This window comes from Phyllostomus discolor, chromosome 2 (assembly GCF_004126475.2).
Source record: "Phyllostomus discolor isolate MPI-MPIP mPhyDis1 chromosome 2, mPhyDis1.pri.v3, whole genome shotgun sequence".
Lineage (NCBI taxonomy): Eukaryota > Metazoa > Chordata > Mammalia > Chiroptera > Phyllostomidae > Phyllostomus > Phyllostomus discolor.
Genome location: NC_040904.2, coordinates 210,242,131 through 210,261,097, shown reverse-complemented (window position 1 = coordinate 210,261,097; position 18,967 = coordinate 210,242,131). Strand labels below are relative to the sequence as shown.

The 18,967-nt window shown below is 43.0% G+C and overlaps 1 protein-coding gene across 2 annotated transcripts; it reads left to right on the top strand.

Annotated features, from left to right (window-relative positions):
- Nucleotides 1-404: 404 nt before the first annotated feature.
- DDX17 (DEAD-box helicase 17) lies at nt 405-18,955 on the top strand. 2 transcript variants are annotated; one of them, XM_028532203.2, is made up of 13 exons: nt 405-783; nt 4,341-4,491; nt 5,149-5,248; nt 6,069-6,202; nt 6,510-6,575; nt 7,882-8,023; nt 8,405-8,565; nt 8,653-8,825; nt 9,173-9,283; nt 9,503-9,564; nt 11,054-11,113; nt 15,080-15,322; nt 16,514-18,955. In XM_028532203.2, the coding sequence occupies exons 1-13, from the start codon at nt 734-736 to the stop codon at nt 17,017-17,019; spliced, it is 1,959 nt and encodes a 652-aa protein (XP_028388004.1). In that variant the 5' UTR covers nt 405-733; the 3' UTR covers nt 17,020-18,955. The 2 variants fall into 2 exon arrangements, with proteins under 2 accessions (XP_028388004.1, XP_028388005.1); XM_028532204.2 differs by having other exon boundaries at nt 15,080-15,316; nt 16,514-18,866.
- Nucleotides 18,956-18,967: the final 12 nt, after the last annotated feature.

Here is an 18,967-nt window from a genome sequence, read left to right as displayed (position 1 = left end):
ACTACAATATGGAGGGCTGTCATTGTCTCTGTCTGCAAAGCGACTTGTACCGGCAGGCCCGGGGTCCGTCCCGCGGTCGAACCCGGCAAAACCCTCTATTCTTCAAAAAGAATGCCTTACGCACACTGCGCATCTTCGCAACAGTGGGCCGGCTAACGACGCAAAGAATGTTACGTCGCTCCAGAGACTCTTCCTCCGCCCCCACCCCACATTCCAGTTGAGATGGCGCGAGATCTCTACGCCCGCTGCGTACTTTGTTTCCCTTCTACTGACCGTAAAATGCGTCCACTTTCGCAACTGACGTAAAATGCTTCTAAGAATAGCCGTAGTACCCCGCGAAGCCTGGGGCCTATTTCGACACGCTGTTTACGTAGCGTCGACGACGTACGTAGCGTTAAGTTGGAGCAGTCTCAGCGCCGGCCGCCATTTTGTGCAGTCGCCGGGAAGGAAGGAGACGCCTAAACCGCGGCACTGCCGGGTTTGAGCGTAGCCGAACCTACCCACTGATTTTATAACCCCGATTCTCTGTGTTTTGCTCCCGTCTCCGACGAGAGAGGCGGCGACGGTGGCGTCTGCGACGGGAGACAGCGCGTCGGAGCGAGAGAGCGCCGCGCCTGCCGCCGCCCCAACAGCGGAGGCGCCGCCGCCATCGGTCGTCACCAGACCGGAGCCGCAGGCCCTCCCGAGCCCGGCCATCCGTGCCCCGCTCCCAGATCTCTATCCGTTTGGGACCATGCGCGGAGGCGGCTTTGGGGACCGGGACCGGGATCGTGACCGTGGAGGGTAAGGGGGGAGGAGGAGAGGACAGGCCTTGGGTGTGCGTGGGGGGAGGGGAGGGTTCCCGAGGAGACGGCTGCCCGCGGACTAGCGGGAGTCAGAGCGGACCGCGGGCCTGTAGCGCCGTTCCGGGCTCTGGGAAGCGAAGCGACCCTGGACATAATAGCGATTAAGTGCAGGGGCTTCTGGGTGGGCCTGGGCCCCGAGGTCACTGATGATCTGGCGAGGGGGTGGTGGCTTGGCGGCCCCCCAATTCCTTGCGGACCGCGGCCGTGGCTTGGCCCGGGCCTCCCCCCGTCTCCCGGCTTTCGAGCCCGGCCGATTTGGGCAAGTCATTTGATCTCTCCGGGCCTCAGCGCGCATCTGTGAAACACGGATGTTCTTGTTGAGACTGGAATGAGATCTCGGAGTTCAGCCTAGGAAAATCTTAACGCGAAATGGCTTCCCTTGGGTTATCTGTCGCCAGAGATCACTTAACGGAACTGGAAACCTCGTTTGAAACTAGAGGCTAAGAGAGCTGGCTTTTAGTTTTTAAAACGTCTTAAAATCACCATTATTAGTATTTAAATAATTGGGAGGATGCACTTTGGAATATAAAGCAACGGAATTGCCATCTAAATGGCCGTGTTTGAGAAGGGAGGGGTCTTTTTTTGTTTGGTCATTGCATTTTTTTTTCTTCCCGTATTTCGCTTTTAATTTTCTATAACTGGACTGGAGTATTAACTTTTCCGCTTAGCTAGAAAGTTTTGGTGTAGTAACGCCACGGTTTCAGGGTAGGAAGATAACGGGTTTAAATCTAAAAGTCTTCCCAGATACTGAAATTCAAACCTTAATGTGTAAACGAAAAAGTTTCTTAAAGATCCATTCTCATTCTGAGTGATGCTGTTTCTTTTTTGTAATAAAAGTGACTTTGCATTGTTCTCGGGAATTGAGATACTTCATGTATTTGTCTCTCCGTAGTAGGCGTTTTGTTCATGTTTTGTCCAAACTTGCCTTTTGTGGGTCAGCTACACAATCATGTATCTAGTCACAAGCACCTCATTTATCACTTAACTTACAAAATAAAAACAGGATCGTTTTTATTTATATCTTGTTAGGAAGTAAAATATTTTGTCCTAGTGTTAAGGTTGGAAGACTGGAAATAGACTGTTTGCTTAGTGTTTCACAGTACAGCTAAATTTAGAAGTGAATTTCAGTACAGCCGCTTAGGAAAAAGAACATTACCTTCTAAAGTTGAAAGTGGTGCAGTAATTTCTCAAGCTTTATACCCTAAACTCTAAGGCCTAGAGAAATCCTTGTACACGTGCTTCAGCATTGATGTACAAGGATATTTGTACCAGCATCATTCACAACTACTGGAAACAGCTCAAATGGCTGGATAAGTTGTGGGTATGCATACAGTGGAAGACAACAGTAAAAAAAAAAAGCAAATTGTGGTAGGCAAACACATAGAGAGCATTTAATGAGCAGTGTAGTATTCCAGGGTAATTAGGATGCATGCATCTTCAAAGGGTGTGTGAATGTGCTAAAAAATTCTGTGAGAGTTAGAAGGTTCCCTTGAATATTTAAATCAGCATTAATTGTAAAGGTGGAAGAGAACATGTTTGTAAAGAACCCCATGTTTCAAGTTATATCATGAGTGTAGGATGATATATCTTGGATAATTAGCCGAGGCATTAGGGAGAAAGGAAAAACATTTCTTTCAAAAAAGAAAGGGCTACTTTTTCACAAGCCTTAAAAGGAGCCTTATTTAGAATCCCTGGCTTGGTAGCTCCGCTGGTTAGAGCCTTGTCCCTATCCCCAGTGTTGGGGGGGGGCGGTTAGAGCCTTGTCCCTATCCCCAGTGTTGGGGGGGTGGCTAGAGCCTTGTCTCTATCCCCAGTGTTGGGGGGGGGGGTCTTTCCCTGTTAGAGCACATGCAGCAGCCAGCCAGTGAGTGCTTCAGTAAGGAGAGAAGCAAATCAGTGTTGCTCCCCTTCCATCCCTCCCTTCCAAAGTCAATAATTTCTAAAAAAGGTAGCATTGGAATGCAGCAGCAACATTGAAATGACACCCAGGAACCACATAAATTTATATAAACTAGACTGACTGTTTAAAAATTGGTCTTTGGTCATTTTTACTTGCTTACAAAGCTGCCTAGAGACTGGGCTTTTCTATGATCTGAAAACCCTGTTTTGGTTCCTGATTTCTCTTACCAGTTCAGCAGTGTTCTAAATAAAGTTGACTCAGTTCTGCCTGTGGAATAGGCAGATACTTGGTGGCCCTGAGAAACTTTCCTGCCATCAGGCTTTGTACTTAGGGAAATGTTTAGCTGAGTCTTAGAGCCAGCGTTTTAAGAATGGTTTGAAATCTAGGAAATTGCGGACCTTTAAAATAGTACAACTACTGCCTGTCAATTATAAGTGGAACCATCTGCAAGATGATGTTATGAGTGGGTTGGAATAGAAAAGGGAAATTAAATTCAGTGTAGTGTTTTCAGGAGTGAGGAAGTGGGATGAAAACATGCTGTAGACCATCTTAGTGTTAGGATTCTTCTAGGAAAAGTAGAACGTCTCAAATTCTGCTAGGGACCATATTTGCATTCCAAGTGAACTCGTCTGTTGTGAAAGTTAGATAAAGGAAAAAATGGTTTTTAAATCTGAATTTTTAAAACCTTAAGTGTTTTGGGGGGTAAGTTTATAGTTATAGTGCTGCTTGCTTGGGAACAAAAAGGAAATAAACTGAAGGCGGAGATGAATAGGAAGGAAAGGTCATAAATCTTCGTTCTAGTTATTCATTAGCATAGACTAAAGGTAAAGACCAACCTACCAGTTTGGTTTTTTTCCCTGAGTCCTAGAGGGTTTTGTTTGTTTTTAAGCAGATTAGTAGGATTGCTCTTCACTGTATTAAAAGGATAAGGGATCTAAGAACCTATGCCAGTTGTGGGGCAACTTGCTACAAGGGTGTTTCTACCTGTTGCACTCTTGCCCTTACTTTAAGCTTAAGCTAATGTTCTCCCTTACCTACATGTCTGAGTATTACACAAGAGTAGAGGCTGCTGTTTTCATTCACATTAGTGTTTTGACCACTTAAAAAAACAGTACTTGTATAGTTGATACCCGGTAACCAGTGTTTGAATGCTGGCTGGTACTCGATGCTTACTACAGCAGATGCTGTTGGAAGCACTCTCTCGCTTCTGAGACATGCGGTGGTATGTTTTTTCTGCTTCGCATAAGAAACTAAGGGGCAGAGGAGTTAAATAATTTGCCCAGACTCATACTGTAAGTGGCAGAATTAAAATTCAAACTGTCTTACTCCAGATTACGGTTGTAATCCTCATGATACATTTCTCTAAATATAAGAATTACAATGTTTCCCCTGTTGTAACCATACCCTTAACAATATTGTTGGATGGCAAAGGAAGGTGTGCGAACTTCTCCATACCTTCAAATAAGAGAAAGAAAACACTCTTTGGAGAGGGCTGACAGCCAGTATTCTAAGAGTCCTGGCTTTTGTATGTGTTTATGGCACCTAAGGTATATTTCTTTAAGAACACTAATAGCTAAAATCTTTGATATTTACAGATTTGGAGCAAGAGGTGGTGGAGGCCTTACCCCAAAGAAATTTGGTAATCCTGGGGAGCGTTTACGTAAAAAGAAGTGGGATTTGAGTGAGCTCCCCAAGTTTGAGAAGAACTTTTATGTGGAACATCCAGAAGTGGCACGGCTGACTCCAGTGAGTTGGGGGTGGGGTGGACTCACCTTTTTTCATACACAATAATGGGCCGAGCAGACACAGTAGCCGGAGTTTACGCATGCACTGCTGTTGCTGTCACATACTTGATTCTAGTGCGGTGGTGCTTTCCTTCGATTCTTATTCAACCTGCTAGTACTCATACAAGGAACCAGTTTAAATATGATTGCCAAATGATTGTTTGTTCTTATTTGTTGGTTATGCCTCCAACCAATTTGTCATATATGGTTTTAACTGTACACGGGGTAATGTCTTTTCATCTATGAATTTAAATTTAAAATATCAGTGTTATGTACTCCAGTTTTTGTAACCTCATTATGATTGTTTTGGAGTCTACCCATTGTGGTTACTTGTTTAGAAAGAAGCACAGTGGAAAGAGCACTTGGTCCCAAGTTCTACATTTTTTTCCCCTCTTATTTCTGACCTCCAGCAAGCTACCTAACGTTTCTGGGTATCTGTTACCTTGTTTGGAAAATTAAACTTTTTATCACTTGCTTTATTTACACAAAATTAGGAGGCTCCTCACATTTTCCCTTTTCATTTTGAATTGGGTCATTATTCGGCCGGATTGCTACATAAGGTTTTGTGTGTTTAGTGTAAATTGTTTACTGATTCATCTTGCTTCATTTTCTTCCACAGTATGAGGTCGAGGAACTGCGCCGGAAGAAGGAGATCACCGTGAGAGGCGGGGACGTGTGCCCCAAGCCTGTGTTTGCCTTCCATCACGCCAACTTCCCTCGTGAGTGTCCTTGCCGAGGCCTTCGTGGGTAATTTGGGTCGAAGGGTAAACATGGGTCATAGGTTATTTAAGGATTGTGAACCATACTCAGAATTTTGTTGAAAACCCAAGCAGAATACCTTTCACAAAGGTAATTGTTATGTAAATTTTTTATTTTTAAAGACCTACTCAAGGCTAGAAATGAATAGTTGCATAAGAGATTTTTATGTTCATCTGTTTTCGTTTGTTTGTTTTTAAAATTTCATCTTCCCCCGAGGGGTTTTGCCTCAACACTTTAGAAAATAGCAGAATGGAACTGCTTTCTAGCTGAATGTAATTTGAATTTGTCAAACAATAAGTGACTACCACATGCCAGTGCCCTGTGAGATACTTTGCTCACAAGGTGCTCTTGCAGTGGTTTTAAGTGTTGGAGGGGAAGGGTAAATGGCTGCAGCAGCAGCCTTCTGAGAGGTAGTAGCCAGCAGGTCAAAGATAGAGTGACTGAAAAGAAAACTACACTACTCATGAAACAAAGTAAAGCTGGGTAAATCCAGCCAAAAACTTAACAGTTTTTACACTAATTCTTTTGTCCCTGGCTGATGTAGCTCAGTGGACTGAGTGCCAGCCTATGAACCAAAGGGTAGGTGGTTCGATTCCCAGTCAGGGTACATTCCTTAGTTGCGGGCTAGGTCCCTAGCAAGAAGCAACCATGAATTGATGTTTCTCTCTACCTCCCTTCTCCTCTGTCTAAAAATAAAATAAAATCTTTTAAAATAAATAAATAATTCTTTTGGCTATGTTTTAAGTTTTACCTAAAAGCAGTAACATTATCCTCTTACAGAATACGTAATGGATGTGTTGATGGATCAGCACTTCACAGAACCAACTCCGATCCAGTGCCAGGGATTTCCATTGGCTCTTAGTGGCCGGGATATGGTGGGCATTGCTCAGACTGGCTCGGGGAAGACACTAGCGGTATGTACCAGCATGGGAAGATTTCTAACGTTGTGGTGACTTATTTTGCTCTTCTAATTATTCCATATATGAGTATTTTTCAATTCTTTATAAGGCTGTAGTTCATAGAATGTAGGTAATATAGGTTTTCTAGCTGTGTGAAATAGATGTAAGCATTTCATGTTTAAACTTATAATTGCACATATTTGTCACAGTTGTGAGTACTTTCACTTTTCCAGTTAGGCATTATCAGTTACTCTGATAATTTAGAACAGCTCAGATAATGGCTTAATTTTCTTATAAGACTGTCATTCTTTCCCCCGACCAGTATTTGCTGCCTGCAATTGTTCATATTAACCACCAGCCATACTTGGAAAGAGGAGATGGTCCAATCGTAAGTGTGTTTCAGTTTGCTTGTAATTCCGGAATAGCTGCATGTTAATGATTCTGTGTTTCATGCACTGTGCTTTACATGCTTTCTCAGATCTCATTCCCAGCCCCGTCTGCCACAGTCTGGAAGGGATACTACCCCTATCTTACTGATGAATTTTAGACAGTACAATTACATAGCTTGTCCAAGATCATATAGCTATTAAATAACTGAGCTCGAATTTGAATCAATATTACTCTTAGCCGCTGTGCATTTGTTTAAGAGCATTTATTAATTGCTCAATGATTCTGTGAGGGATACAAAAAGTATGAATGACATGAGGTCCCTGCTCTGGATTTAAGTCAGGTTTGGGATGTGTATTCTCTGTGGTTAAGTAATAATTTCACAGATGTTTATGGGGCAGCATGATTTTCTGTTTTGATTATTTTTACTTGTGCTGTTTTCCTGTGAGACTTGAGTAGTGGTCTTGAAACATTTTGAGTGGACATTTTTATCTGTTTTAATAAAAATTCAACTTGTACTTGCTATATTAATAAATATGTACATTATTATAGTATTTCTCAATATCTACAAAAAGATATAATGCACTGCTTTCCATTGTGTAATGTGTTAACATATTTCCACATGGCTGAGTTAGCTTTATTATGTTAGTATCTGATACATCAGTACAGAGAGCGAGATTCATTGTTGGCATTGGGTATGGTACTTCTTTAGCGTCCTAGCTTTGTGTCGTTTTGGCCAACTCGTCATTGCCTATAAATTCTTGTTTTTGCCTCATGTGTCTGGCTGAGAGCTTAAACTAGAAGTCAGAAAAGTGTCCACTCTGCTATTTTCTTTTTCATCTATTTCTTACTAATACTTAATCCATAGTTTTGTTGCAGGAATATATCTTTAAGATTTTGCTTATTTATTTTTAGAGAGAGGGGAAGGGGAGGAGAAAGAGAAACATCAATGTGCAGTTGTCTCTCATACACTCACAACTGGGGGCCTGGCCTGCAACCCAGGCGTGTGCCCTGACTGGGAATGGAACTAGGGGCCCTTGGTTCCCAGGCCAGCACTCAGTCCACTGAGCCACACCAGCCAGGGCTGTTGCAGGAATATTTTAAAGCCACTTGTTTATTTTGTGAGAGTTCTTTAGTCAGAACTAGGTAATAAAATTTATACATCATATCTCTGCCTTCCTGACTTCCCTACCCATTACATACTTTGAAAGTACCAAATTCGGTAGTAGAAAGAGAATCAGGTGGCCCTTTGTACTTGTTTTTTTAAGTTGGGGTATATGTCTTACGTGTTTGTATGTTTGTTTCAGTGCCTGGTTCTAGCTCCCACCAGGGAGCTTGCCCAGCAGGTGCAGCAGGTGGCTGATGACTACGGCAAGTGTTCGAGATTGAAGAGTACTTGCATTTATGGGGGTGCTCCTAAAGGGCCCCAGATTCGAGACTTGGAACGAGGTAATTTTTACAAAATTAGCATGCAAAAATTAATTTATCTCATCTTGCCAATTTCTGTGAATGAAATTAAAGGGGAAAATAGTAGGTTCTTGTGGAGGAAAATTCATTATTTCAGCAGCTTGAAAATTTCTCGGGTATGGTTAAAATATATTTTGGGAAAGTTCAGTATGGCTAGAGACTTACACTTTGTGAATTTGGGGTAATTATGAATAAATTCTCCTTAATATCACACTCTTCCAAATACCGTGTCAGAATGTGGCTTGTTCTTTATGGCATTTAGTACAGCTACCAGAGCTGATGCTTCTTAGTATAATGAGTATAATGAGGCTTGGGCAGTGGATAAAGATTCTTAGTTGCTGGGTCTTCGGTCTTGTTTTACAGGTGTTGAGATCTGTATAGCTACTCCCGGACGCCTGATAGATTTCCTGGAGTCAGGAAAGACAAATCTTCGCCGATGTACTTACCTTGTATTGGATGAGGCTGACAGAATGCTTGATATGGGTTTTGAACCCCAGATCCGTAAAATTGTTGACCAGATCAGGGTGTGTAAAGCTGGTAATGTGCTCTGTTTATGCCTTTTGCCTGTCGTAGTTCCTTAGCCTAAAAGAAAGCCTTTCCTTTCTTTCCAGCCTGATAGGCAGACGTTAATGTGGAGTGCAACCTGGCCCAAAGAAGTGAGACAGCTGGCAGAGGACTTCCTGCATGACTACACCCAGATCAACGTGGGCAATCTGGAGTTGAGTGCCAACCACAACATCCTCCAGATTGTGGATGTCTGCATGGAAAGTGAAAAAGACCACAAGTATGAGTGATTTCACTGTTCTGATAATGTCGATAAACCTTTCCTTAATAATCCCCCAAAATTAAAGCATTGTAGAAACTAATTTTAATGAGTTCTGAAACACTAGAAGTGTTGCTAGCTTTCCAACAATTGATTCTTTGTGTCTCTTACCGGAAAATTGTGGTTAAAGGCAAAGGATTCTGGATCCTTGAGTTTGACTCCCTGCTCTGATAATTATCAGCTACGTAGAAAGTAACATGACGAGAAAGTGCTGTGGCTTTAGGGGGCCATAGGGCAGGCGTAGCTTCTGCATCATGTGTAGGGAGGTCTCCTCTGAATGATTGCATTATTGTTGGTCTTGTTTTTAGGTTGATTCAACTCATGGAGGAAATAATGGCTGAAAAGGAAAATAAGACAATAATATTCGTAGAGACAAAGAGACGCTGTGATGACCTCACTCGGAGGATGCGCAGGGATGGGTGAGTGCGGCACGGAGGTAATTGGTTAGCACTAGGTTTTTAGGTCAGTAGGGATTTCTAAATTGGTGTTGTGAATGTTGTGTAATGTTTTAATAATGCCTTTGCTCTTTAAATGGATGCACTCATCTAATTGTGTCATCTATAACAAATCTTCACAGTTTCATATGGTTACACTTTTTTTTAACATTTCTAAAATATCGGTCATTTTTCTTCTGACAGTTGGCCAGCTATGTGTATCCATGGAGACAAGAGTCAACCAGAAAGAGATTGGGTACTTAATGGTAAGTTCAAAACTAAGCATTGTTCATACTCTGTTTCAGGGATTGACAGACTTTCTGTAAATGGGCCAGGTAGTAAATATTTTGGGCTTTGCAAGGGCCTGTGGGAGTTTGCGCTACAGCTGTTGAATCCTGCTGTTGTAGCACAGAAACGGTCGCGGGCAGTGTGCAGAGAAAGGGTGCAGCTGTGCTCCCCACAAGTCCTGATTTGCAAAAACGGGCATTGTGCCAGATTTGACCTGCAGGCTGGTGTTGGCCTACCTGGGGCGTTTTTGGCATGTCTCCACTGTCCTTTAAGGTCAGCAAGGCGGCTCCTCATACTTTTTCACAGCTTATGTCACCCTTCCAGTAATTTTCAGCTGGGTGTGCCACAGGAATTTTTAAAACGTGGTACCTGACTAGTCACGGGCACTGACCTCTTTTCCCTTAGATTGCCCCAGAAAATGACAGGCAGCACAACAAAGCTGTCTGGTGTGAATGAATCCATTTTTTTTTAATCAGGTATGCAAAATATATATGTTTTTGGTGTTTAGTTATATGTGCCATGAGATGGAAAAGGTTGAAAATCACTGCTTCCTTTGTGTAATAAGTTCTTGTCTTTATAGATAAGCTTACCAGCCTAGAAGCTTCCCAAACCTTATACGTTGGGATTTTTATGGAGGCATGATTGGCCTCCAGCCCATTCCCTTCTCTGTGGACGTGGGTGGGGCCGAAACTTCCAAGCTTCTGATCATGGCCTGATTTGGGAGGAGGGGGGGCATGAGCAGCCCCCATCCGGAAGCCCACAAAGCTTTGCCTCATCAGAACAAAATATACTTCTGTCACCCAGGAAATCTGAGGATTTAGGAGCCCTGTGAGGAACCTGGGTCAGAGACTAAGTATCAGAAAAAAAGATTTCTTCTAGCATCCTGGTTTACACGTGTTTTAGAAGTTCTGTTTCAGGGAACTGGGGCAGAGACCATTTATTATTATTATTATTATTATTATTATTATTATTCAGGGAACTGGGGCGGAGACCAATTTATTACTATTACTACCACTACTACTACTACTACCATTGTTCTACAGAGGAAACTATGTTTTTTCCTTTGTTGCACATCTTTTAAACTTACATCCCCTGCCATCCAACTTGATTTTGTTTCATTTGGGAGATAACTTTGGTGTCATAATTTAAGGGGGGGATTCTAGCTTACATAACTTTGTTACCTGTTACCAGTTACCATTTGAGCCATTTTAGTGGTGTTTCATTATTAGAGGTAACTTCAGTTGCCCCTCTGCTAAAAGAGAATGTAATGAAGATTTTCAAAAAAAATTACTGTTTTCCTTAAATTTAAAAGACCCTTGCATGTTCTGCTGCCTTTACTTGAAATTATACTGTGGTCTGGTGAAGGTTCTGTATAGTTAGGAATGTTTGTTGGTCATGCTAGTTAAGGCCTGTCACTCAGCCTGGAGTGTGCAGCTTGGCTTTCACAGTGCCGCTCTTGTTTTGCAGAGTTCCGCTCTGGAAAGGCTCCCATCCTCATTGCCACAGATGTAGCCTCCCGTGGGCTAGGTTTGTATAGATAGGTGTCTCTGTCGATGGCATATGTGTCTTTTGGTTTAAAGGTCTGTTTGTCATTTCAAATTAGAGTTGTATGTACATGTGTTTAGATAAATATTTAAAAGAAAAGGATACGAAGTGTTTTTTCCCCTTTTTTCTTTTCTTTTTTACCCCCCCACAATTTTATTTTCTTTTGTTTTCAAAGTCTCTTCCTGCTCCTAACAAACAGGCGTTGGTCTGCAGCGAGGCCTGGGCATGGCTGTTCCAACAGTTAGAGGGAGAGGAGACATTCAGCTGAACAGCCTAACGTCCTCCTGGTTTTACTCTGTTACCTGGTGGAGGGAGTGAGCCTGGTCGAACCTAGCTGTCAGAAGCTGGGGTTTTTGTTTTTGTTTTTTGTTTTTGGGGGGATTTGGTTGGTTGGTTGGGTTTTTTTCCCCCCAGTGCTTTTTTTCCTTATACCGGCCTGTCTGCTAGGTATATATGGAGGTCCAATTCTATGAATGCTAACACAATATATTCTTGGGGTGTAGTAAGTCTATAAACATGCTATCATTTGGCAATTGAATCTGCATTACCCAACTTTATTTACTGAAGTAAAATTATCATGGGTACTCGGTCATCCCCTCCTACCCATACTCATCGGTAAAATGCTATCGTCCAGTTTAAGAAGTTAATTTGAGGCTAGTGTTTTTCTGGAGTTTTTGACTCGTTTGATTTAATATATACAAAGATATTTTGTGGTACTTTAGCCTATTCTGAGCTTAAACGGGTAACTCAAAACTTTCATGTTAAAAAAAGATGAGATTATTTGTCACAACAATATCTTTAAATTATTGACAGGTATCTAATTTCTTGCCCAGTGAGGTGAGAAGTACCATATTCCTTTATAATACTTAACATAAAGAGAACAGCTCTGCAGACTGGAATGCACAAGTCGTGGAGACTCGATTGATGCGTTGCACTCATCATTCCCTCCTTCAGAGGTGGTGACCTGCAGCATGACTGAGATGGTCTCTGCCCTCTGCGGCCACGTCCGGGCCCGTGCTGTTAGGGCCCGGGCCTGTTGGGAGGAGAGGCTGAGGCCTGAAAGCAGTTTACATGAAAGCTTTCAGTGATGGTGGTTTTTAAACAGGCTTGCTATGTGCTGGTAGCTTCTTTGTGCATCTTGCCTAGACTATTAAAAATACTTGTCCCATGTCCCCCTGCATTTCTAAACCATGTCAATTGGCTACCGTGAGAATAACTTAAGACTCTTCATCCCATCCCCACTCATCCAAGTGAGGGGAGAGGGAAGACCCGAGTCTGTTTCTTGTTACTCAGCATCAGTGCTTGTTTTGGGCCCCTTTGTTTGCTGCCTTGTAACAATCAAAAGGAGGGGGAAAACCCACCAAAATGGCAGAATGCTGACCAAGGTCCTACAAGATCCTGGAAAGTGAAGGCTTCTACCTCATAGACAGGGGTGCAATTTTCAGCTGAGTCACCAGGCCTTTTTTCTCTTCCTGTCGAGCGATGGCCTCTTAAATGTTCCCTTCAGGTAAGTTCTTTGATTCCAATAATGTTATGATAGTCATCCTCAGGAAACCACTATTTATTACTCCCTTTCCACTGGGATATTTTTGATTTTTCTTTTTTCTTTTTTTTTTGTTTACACACTGTTAAGCTAAAAGTATTGAATTTATTTTGTTTTGTTTTTTAACAGAAGCTTTGATATCAGCTGCAGATCACTCAGTACATGGCTGAGGCAAATCTCCATTGGCCCGAAGCAGCTCTAGACGAGCCCGTTGGCTAGTTTGTCCTTCCCATTAGCGATTGGAGAATTCAGGCCATGTTGTAGGGCTTGTGAGGCAAAAAGTTGTTACCCCAGGCAACTGGCCAAAATGTTAACTTTGCAATTTCTCACCCTGCTACAGAATCTTCTCTAAAGGCAGCAAGATAATATTGTGGCGTGCACAAATAACATCAGGGCAGGCTTGACTGGAGAAAATCAAATTCTGCGCTTGCTCTTACGTGTCCTCAGCCAGCTCTGTGTGCACACACAGGACACCTTTCTAGTGTGAAGAACTTGCACCATGTCTGCCCCCTACTGAGCCCCTCCAGAAACACTGCCACGTATTAGTATCCGAACCTTTGACCCCAGTCCCCAGTGTTTTCTGCTTGGAAAGCATGTCCGGGCACTCAGTACAGTTTCTCAGCCTGTTCTCCTGCCCGTGGTCATCCACAGTGGGATTGACTGAGGATTGTCCTATCTCTGAAGATGTGATCACGAGCATAATTTCCCATGCCCCCACCTCACATCCACCCTGGCCCTGTAAATTTTTGTTTTTCCTTTATTGCATCAACGACCCTTGCCGGAGACTCACGCTGCCCCCTGTGATGACTGCCTTCTCGTCTTTCTGGTGTGATTTCAGGACTTTAGGGGTCAGTAAAGACTGAGGAGCCTTTATTGTAATAAGAAACAGACATAATGCCCCCTTTCTTCACAGGCCCTTTAACAATAGCCGATTTTGTTGTTTTTTTTTTGTAATCATCGCCCCTTTTCCCCTGAAATTAATCCAGTCTGGGCAATAGATGCAGTCTGACCCTTTGGATGTAACTTACATTTTTTTATTAATTATTTTTTTCTACAATCACCCCAATTATCCTTGGGGGAGGCGTTGGAGGACCTGAAATTTTTACCCGAACCCAGGTTCTCCGGCGCTTGGCAACCAAATGGGGCTACAGAGAAGCATCTAAGCCAGTTCACAGAGCGAGCGTGTGTGGGGACTTCTCACTGCCACGGACCCTTGATGCATGCTCCCCGCGCTCCAGTGGTCCCGTGTCAGAAGGCGGAGTTTTCGAAAGGAGGCCGCCAAAAATAAAAGGCAAAGAGACGGGATCGGCTGCAGCGGTTTCCCAAAGGAGGAGGGAGTGTGCATCGGTCTGGTAACAAACAGAGAATGTTTTTTAATTATTTATATCAACAAAAATCTGTGTTTTATCTAGGATATTTTCTGAATATTCTTTGTAAAATGCAGATTTTTTTCCACAAAACATTAGGATTCTGTTATATTCTTAAATTTGTTTGTTTAAGTAGGTTAAAAAAGATACATTTAGCTGAAAGCATTACACTAACATTTACATACTTTAAGCTTTAGGAGGTTGTGCAGCCCAATTCCCAGCAGTGGACAGACCATTACATTAAACTCGTGTCTCAAGGTTTCATGGTTTTTTCCCACACTCTTTGGCTATTTAATTTCCCAGGTTATGTAGACAATCTTTGATAATTGAAGCAAGTAACTGAGTTGAAATAACCTTGAGTAGAGCAAAAATCTATTTGACAGAGCTGGGCTTGGTAGTACAGTGAAATTTTAGTGTAATGTGCTCTTGTGATCACTAAAGGGGAAAGATGATTTGGACATTTTCACAAAGGAAACTAGATGTGTACTTGGGCTCTGGTTGGTTGTTAAAATGAGGGCAAAAAAAATCTTGTAGTAATAAAGTATATAAAGTTTCTTCTTTTCATTTTGCTCTGTGACTGGTTTAAAGGTAAGTTTGTTATATTTCTGGTAGATTCTGCCAGGCTTCTCCCAACAGAGTAGAAGTGATTTGGCCTTACAGTGTAGTGGTGGTACCACTTCCTTCTCCGTTCCGGTTTGGGCAAGGGGAGAGCTGGACTTTGGTGGAACTCCTGTCCATGTATTGGATTAAACACTGAAGAGGCAGGAGTTTGGATGGCTGAGTGGGATCCCCTTAGGGTTTTACAGCTGATAAAGCTGCCAGTTCCTGTGCATGTCCCAAGAATCATTAATCCTCTTTTACTCTGTTGGGATGAGTCTTTTTTTTTTTTTTTGTTCCTGTGCAGAGTGGTTACTAACTTAATTTTCTCTCCTCTTGCTGTCATCTGCATTCGTGCTTTCCACCTGTTGTTGGCATGTCCTTTACCTTCTCTTTCCCTGCCGCGTCAATCCACACACTGACTTGTCGTCGGCTGGGAAGATGTGGAAGATGTCAAGTTTGTGATCAACTATGACTATCCAAACAGCTCAGAGGATTACGTGCACCGCATTGGCCGAACGGCCCGCAGCACCAACAAGGGCACTGCCTACACCTTCTTCACCCCGGGAAACCTCAAGCAGGCCCGGGAGTTGATCAGAGTGCTGGAGGAAGCTAATCAGGCTATCAATCCAAAGCTGATGCAGCTGGTGGACCACAGAGGAGGCGGCGGAGGAGGGGGTAAGGGTAAGTCCTGGAGTTTTTCCAGGTACTGCCAAGGTATCTTTCTATAATCATTGTGCCTAGTGTTTTGTTTTGTCTTGTTTTGTTTTTAATTCTGTGAAGGCCTTAAGTATGTTACTTAATAACAAAGGACAATGCTTAATAGTTTTCATATCTTCCAAGTAAGATGTGTGATTGACCTACTTGCGTAGTGTGATACTTCTGTAGATAAGATAAAACGGACCTTTGTATTTTGAGGTATGTGGTGCATGTTCAAAATTAAGCTGGATTATGATTATTCAAATACCCAATTTAACACCACTTTATGGTGGTAGGACAGACATAGCCGTTGCGTCTAAAATTAGTTGCAAAATACAGTAGAATCTAGGCCTCTGGGCTTTCATTTCGGTGTTTTTTCTTTCCCCCACTTACTGCATATTTAAACTCTACATCAGAATTACCTGAGAGGTTTTATAAATACAAGTTTGGGGATTTTTGTTGCTGTTGTTTTAAGTGGGTTTAGAATTGAGCTAGGAAGCTGAACTTTTCCTAAAGGTTGTGAGATGTTTCTGATGCAGTTAGAACCACAAAGCAACACTTGAGAACCACTGTGCACTAGTGCAGGATCCCTTTCTTTATGGTGGTGTGAGTTTAGCTGCCTGTCCTTTTTTTTTTTTTTAACCTATGGTAAGTCACATAACCTTTTTGCCATTGTTCTACATTTTTAAAAGACTTTCTTGGTAATCCTCAAGGATAGAAAGGTCCTAAATGGGTAGGAAGTTGAGTATTCTTAATGTTTACCATTCTATTGAATATGTTCCATTAAAGATTGAAATTATGAGTATGGGGTTTTGTTTTTGTTTTGTTTTTCTCATTTATTTTTAGAGGGGGGGAATGGAGGGGAAAAGAGAGGTAGAGAAACATCGATGTGTGGTTGCCTCTCGAGGGCCCCTCCACTGGGGACCCGGCCTGCAACCCAGGCACGTGTTCCGGCTGGGGATGGAACCGGTGACCTGCTGTGTCACAGGCTGGCACTCATTCTGCTGATCCACACCAGCCAGGGCTCTAGTATGTTTTTTAAGTAGTGACGTGGAGGCTGGGCTAGCTAAAAATTGCGAAACAATATTGAATACTTTTGTACCTAGGAAAGCGTTTACATTTGGTTATGTTTGGGTCATACGTCTGGCATTAAAAAGTGGTTGTATCCTTCATCAGGAGGTCGTTCTCGATACCGGACCACTTCTTCAGCCAACAATCCCAATCTGATGTATCAGGATGAGTGTGACCGGAGGCTTCGAGGAGTCAAGGATGGTGGCCGGAGAGACTCTACAAGCTATCGGGATCGTAGTGAAACCGATAGAGCCGGTTATGCTAATGGCAGTGGCTATGGAAGTCCAAATTCTGCCTTTGGAGCACAAGCAGGCCAATACACCTATGGGCAAGGCACCTATGGTGCAGCTGCTTATGGCACCAGTGGCTATACAGCCCAAGAATATGGCGCTGGCACTTACGGGGCTAGTAGCACCACCTCAACTGGGAGAAGTTCGCAGAGCTCTAGCCAGCAGTTTAGTGGGATAGGCCGGTCTGGGCAGCAGCCACAGCCACTGATGTCACAACAGTTTGCACAGCCTCCAGGAGCTACCAATATGATAGGTTACATGGGGCAGACTGCCTACCAGTACCCCCCACCTCCTCCTCCCCCTCCTCCCTCACGTAAATGAAACCACTCAAGTGGTAGTGACTTGTGCAGACTTGCTACATTTAAAGGAACGCTGTCTTTCCCTACTTTTCTGTTCCCTTTCTATTTTATTTTCCCTCCAACCATTGTGATTTGTCTTTCATGCAGATTAGTTAGAATTCACTGCCAGGTTTCTTCTGCCCGCCAAATTGATCCAGTCTGTAATGATAGGTTTTGTAAAAAATATATATATATAGCTGACTGGAAAAAATCCCTCCCCCCTCCAACTTCTTGCATGTTGAGGATATTCGAGCTATTTTTCATCTAAAAAGAACAAGCTATTAGGCCCTTTTATGGGAGCCCTTTTTTGTTGTCCTGAGTTGGGGCTGGGTGGGGAGGGTGAAGGGGTGAATTGTGCGGAAGAAGATGGCACCTGTGCTTTAAATCGCTCTCGTTGCTGACTTAGAAACTGAGAGAGAGAGAGAGCTCCCTGCACATTTTCCATGATGCTTTTTAATGTTTCCCAAGCTGGAACAGGGTTCGTCAGGCCTGATGAGTTTTGAAGACAGTGCTTTGCCATTGCCATTTTGGCTGATTGCTTTTTTTTTTTTTTTTTTTTTTTTTAAGTGCATTCACAGCTTTAAAAAATTCCTAATTGGTTTTGTCTCCCTTATACTCTGCCTTCCCCCTTCCCAGTGACTGAGTGTCAGGTTAGAAATTGAATTGCCAAGTCTTGAGTATTTAAGTGGATCTTTTAAATTAAAACCCCCAGTGTTTATTGCAGTGGTTAAATGTGGCATCTCAGCATCTGGGTGGATGCTGCCTGTGTTTCTTCCCCGTGTACACAGGGAACATCAATGAAACTCCCTTTTGAACCAGACAGCTGCAGTGAGCAGAGCAAACATACATGCTCGCTGGAAATATACTTTATTACCCAGTTAAGTGTGCATTCACCTGCAGCGTAAAAACTACCTTTAATTATAAACAGTATACTTAGTGGGCAAATTTTCTTTATAAATTCTGTAGAGCCAGGACAAAAGCAGCTCTTAGCCAGCTCCCCAGCCCTTTTGGCCAAGTGATCTTGAACAAAGAATTTTGAGGGTTAAGAAGGAACTCTTACTCTCTTTACACTCGGTTCTCTGCAGTGCTTTGTAACAGCTTTTGGGTGCGGATTTCCCTCGGCATCCTTTTGCACTCAGCTTTTTACAGGTAGGTAGTGCTTAGGAAAAGTTAGAGGACTAAGGCCTGTCCTTGTACTTTTCCTGCATCTGAAGGTAGGTGAGTCTGTCCCCTTTGTAGTAGTCATGTTGACTGTTTTGCTAAGACTTTCTGTAACAGATCTGGGAAGAATCTTCTGCTCTTGTGTTCGCTACAGCAGGGCAGGGACATCGGACAGCCTCAGAAACCTCTCCCACATCTAGTGAGACTCAGTGTTTAACGCTGTCCAAGTATTCGTTCTCAGTGCGTTTAAAGGGGGAAGGCTCTGCTGCATTCTTCGGCCAAGTCCTGAGAGTGCTTGCTGGTTTGTAAGATCCCAGTGTCTAAACACTTGAGGTTTTTTGGTTTTGTTTTCCTTTTGAAATTCTTCAGGGAGAGAGAAGGGGTTGTTTCTGAGGGGGTCTGCAAGTTTGGTTGAATGTGCAGCATACAGGTAGGTTGTCAGCAGGAGCTGAAATACATCTGGAAACTGACAAATCCCCACCCCCCCCCTTCTTCCTGAACTTCTCTTTTTCTGCTCCCCACCCCCCAGCATAGAAGTTGAGGCCGAGGGAGGGAGGACAGTATGCACAGGAAAATATGGCAAAACTGCTTTGTGCTTTCAAACCAAAGTGTTCTTCCCCTCAAAAAAATTGAAGCAGTGACCACCAGTTCATTGTAGACATTTTTACACCCAAAATTCTGTTTGTTCGTTTGTTTTTTTTAAACAGGTGCCACCAGAGGGACTTGTACTCTTGCAGGTCTTAAAAGTGACCCTTTTTGGGAGAGGCCTC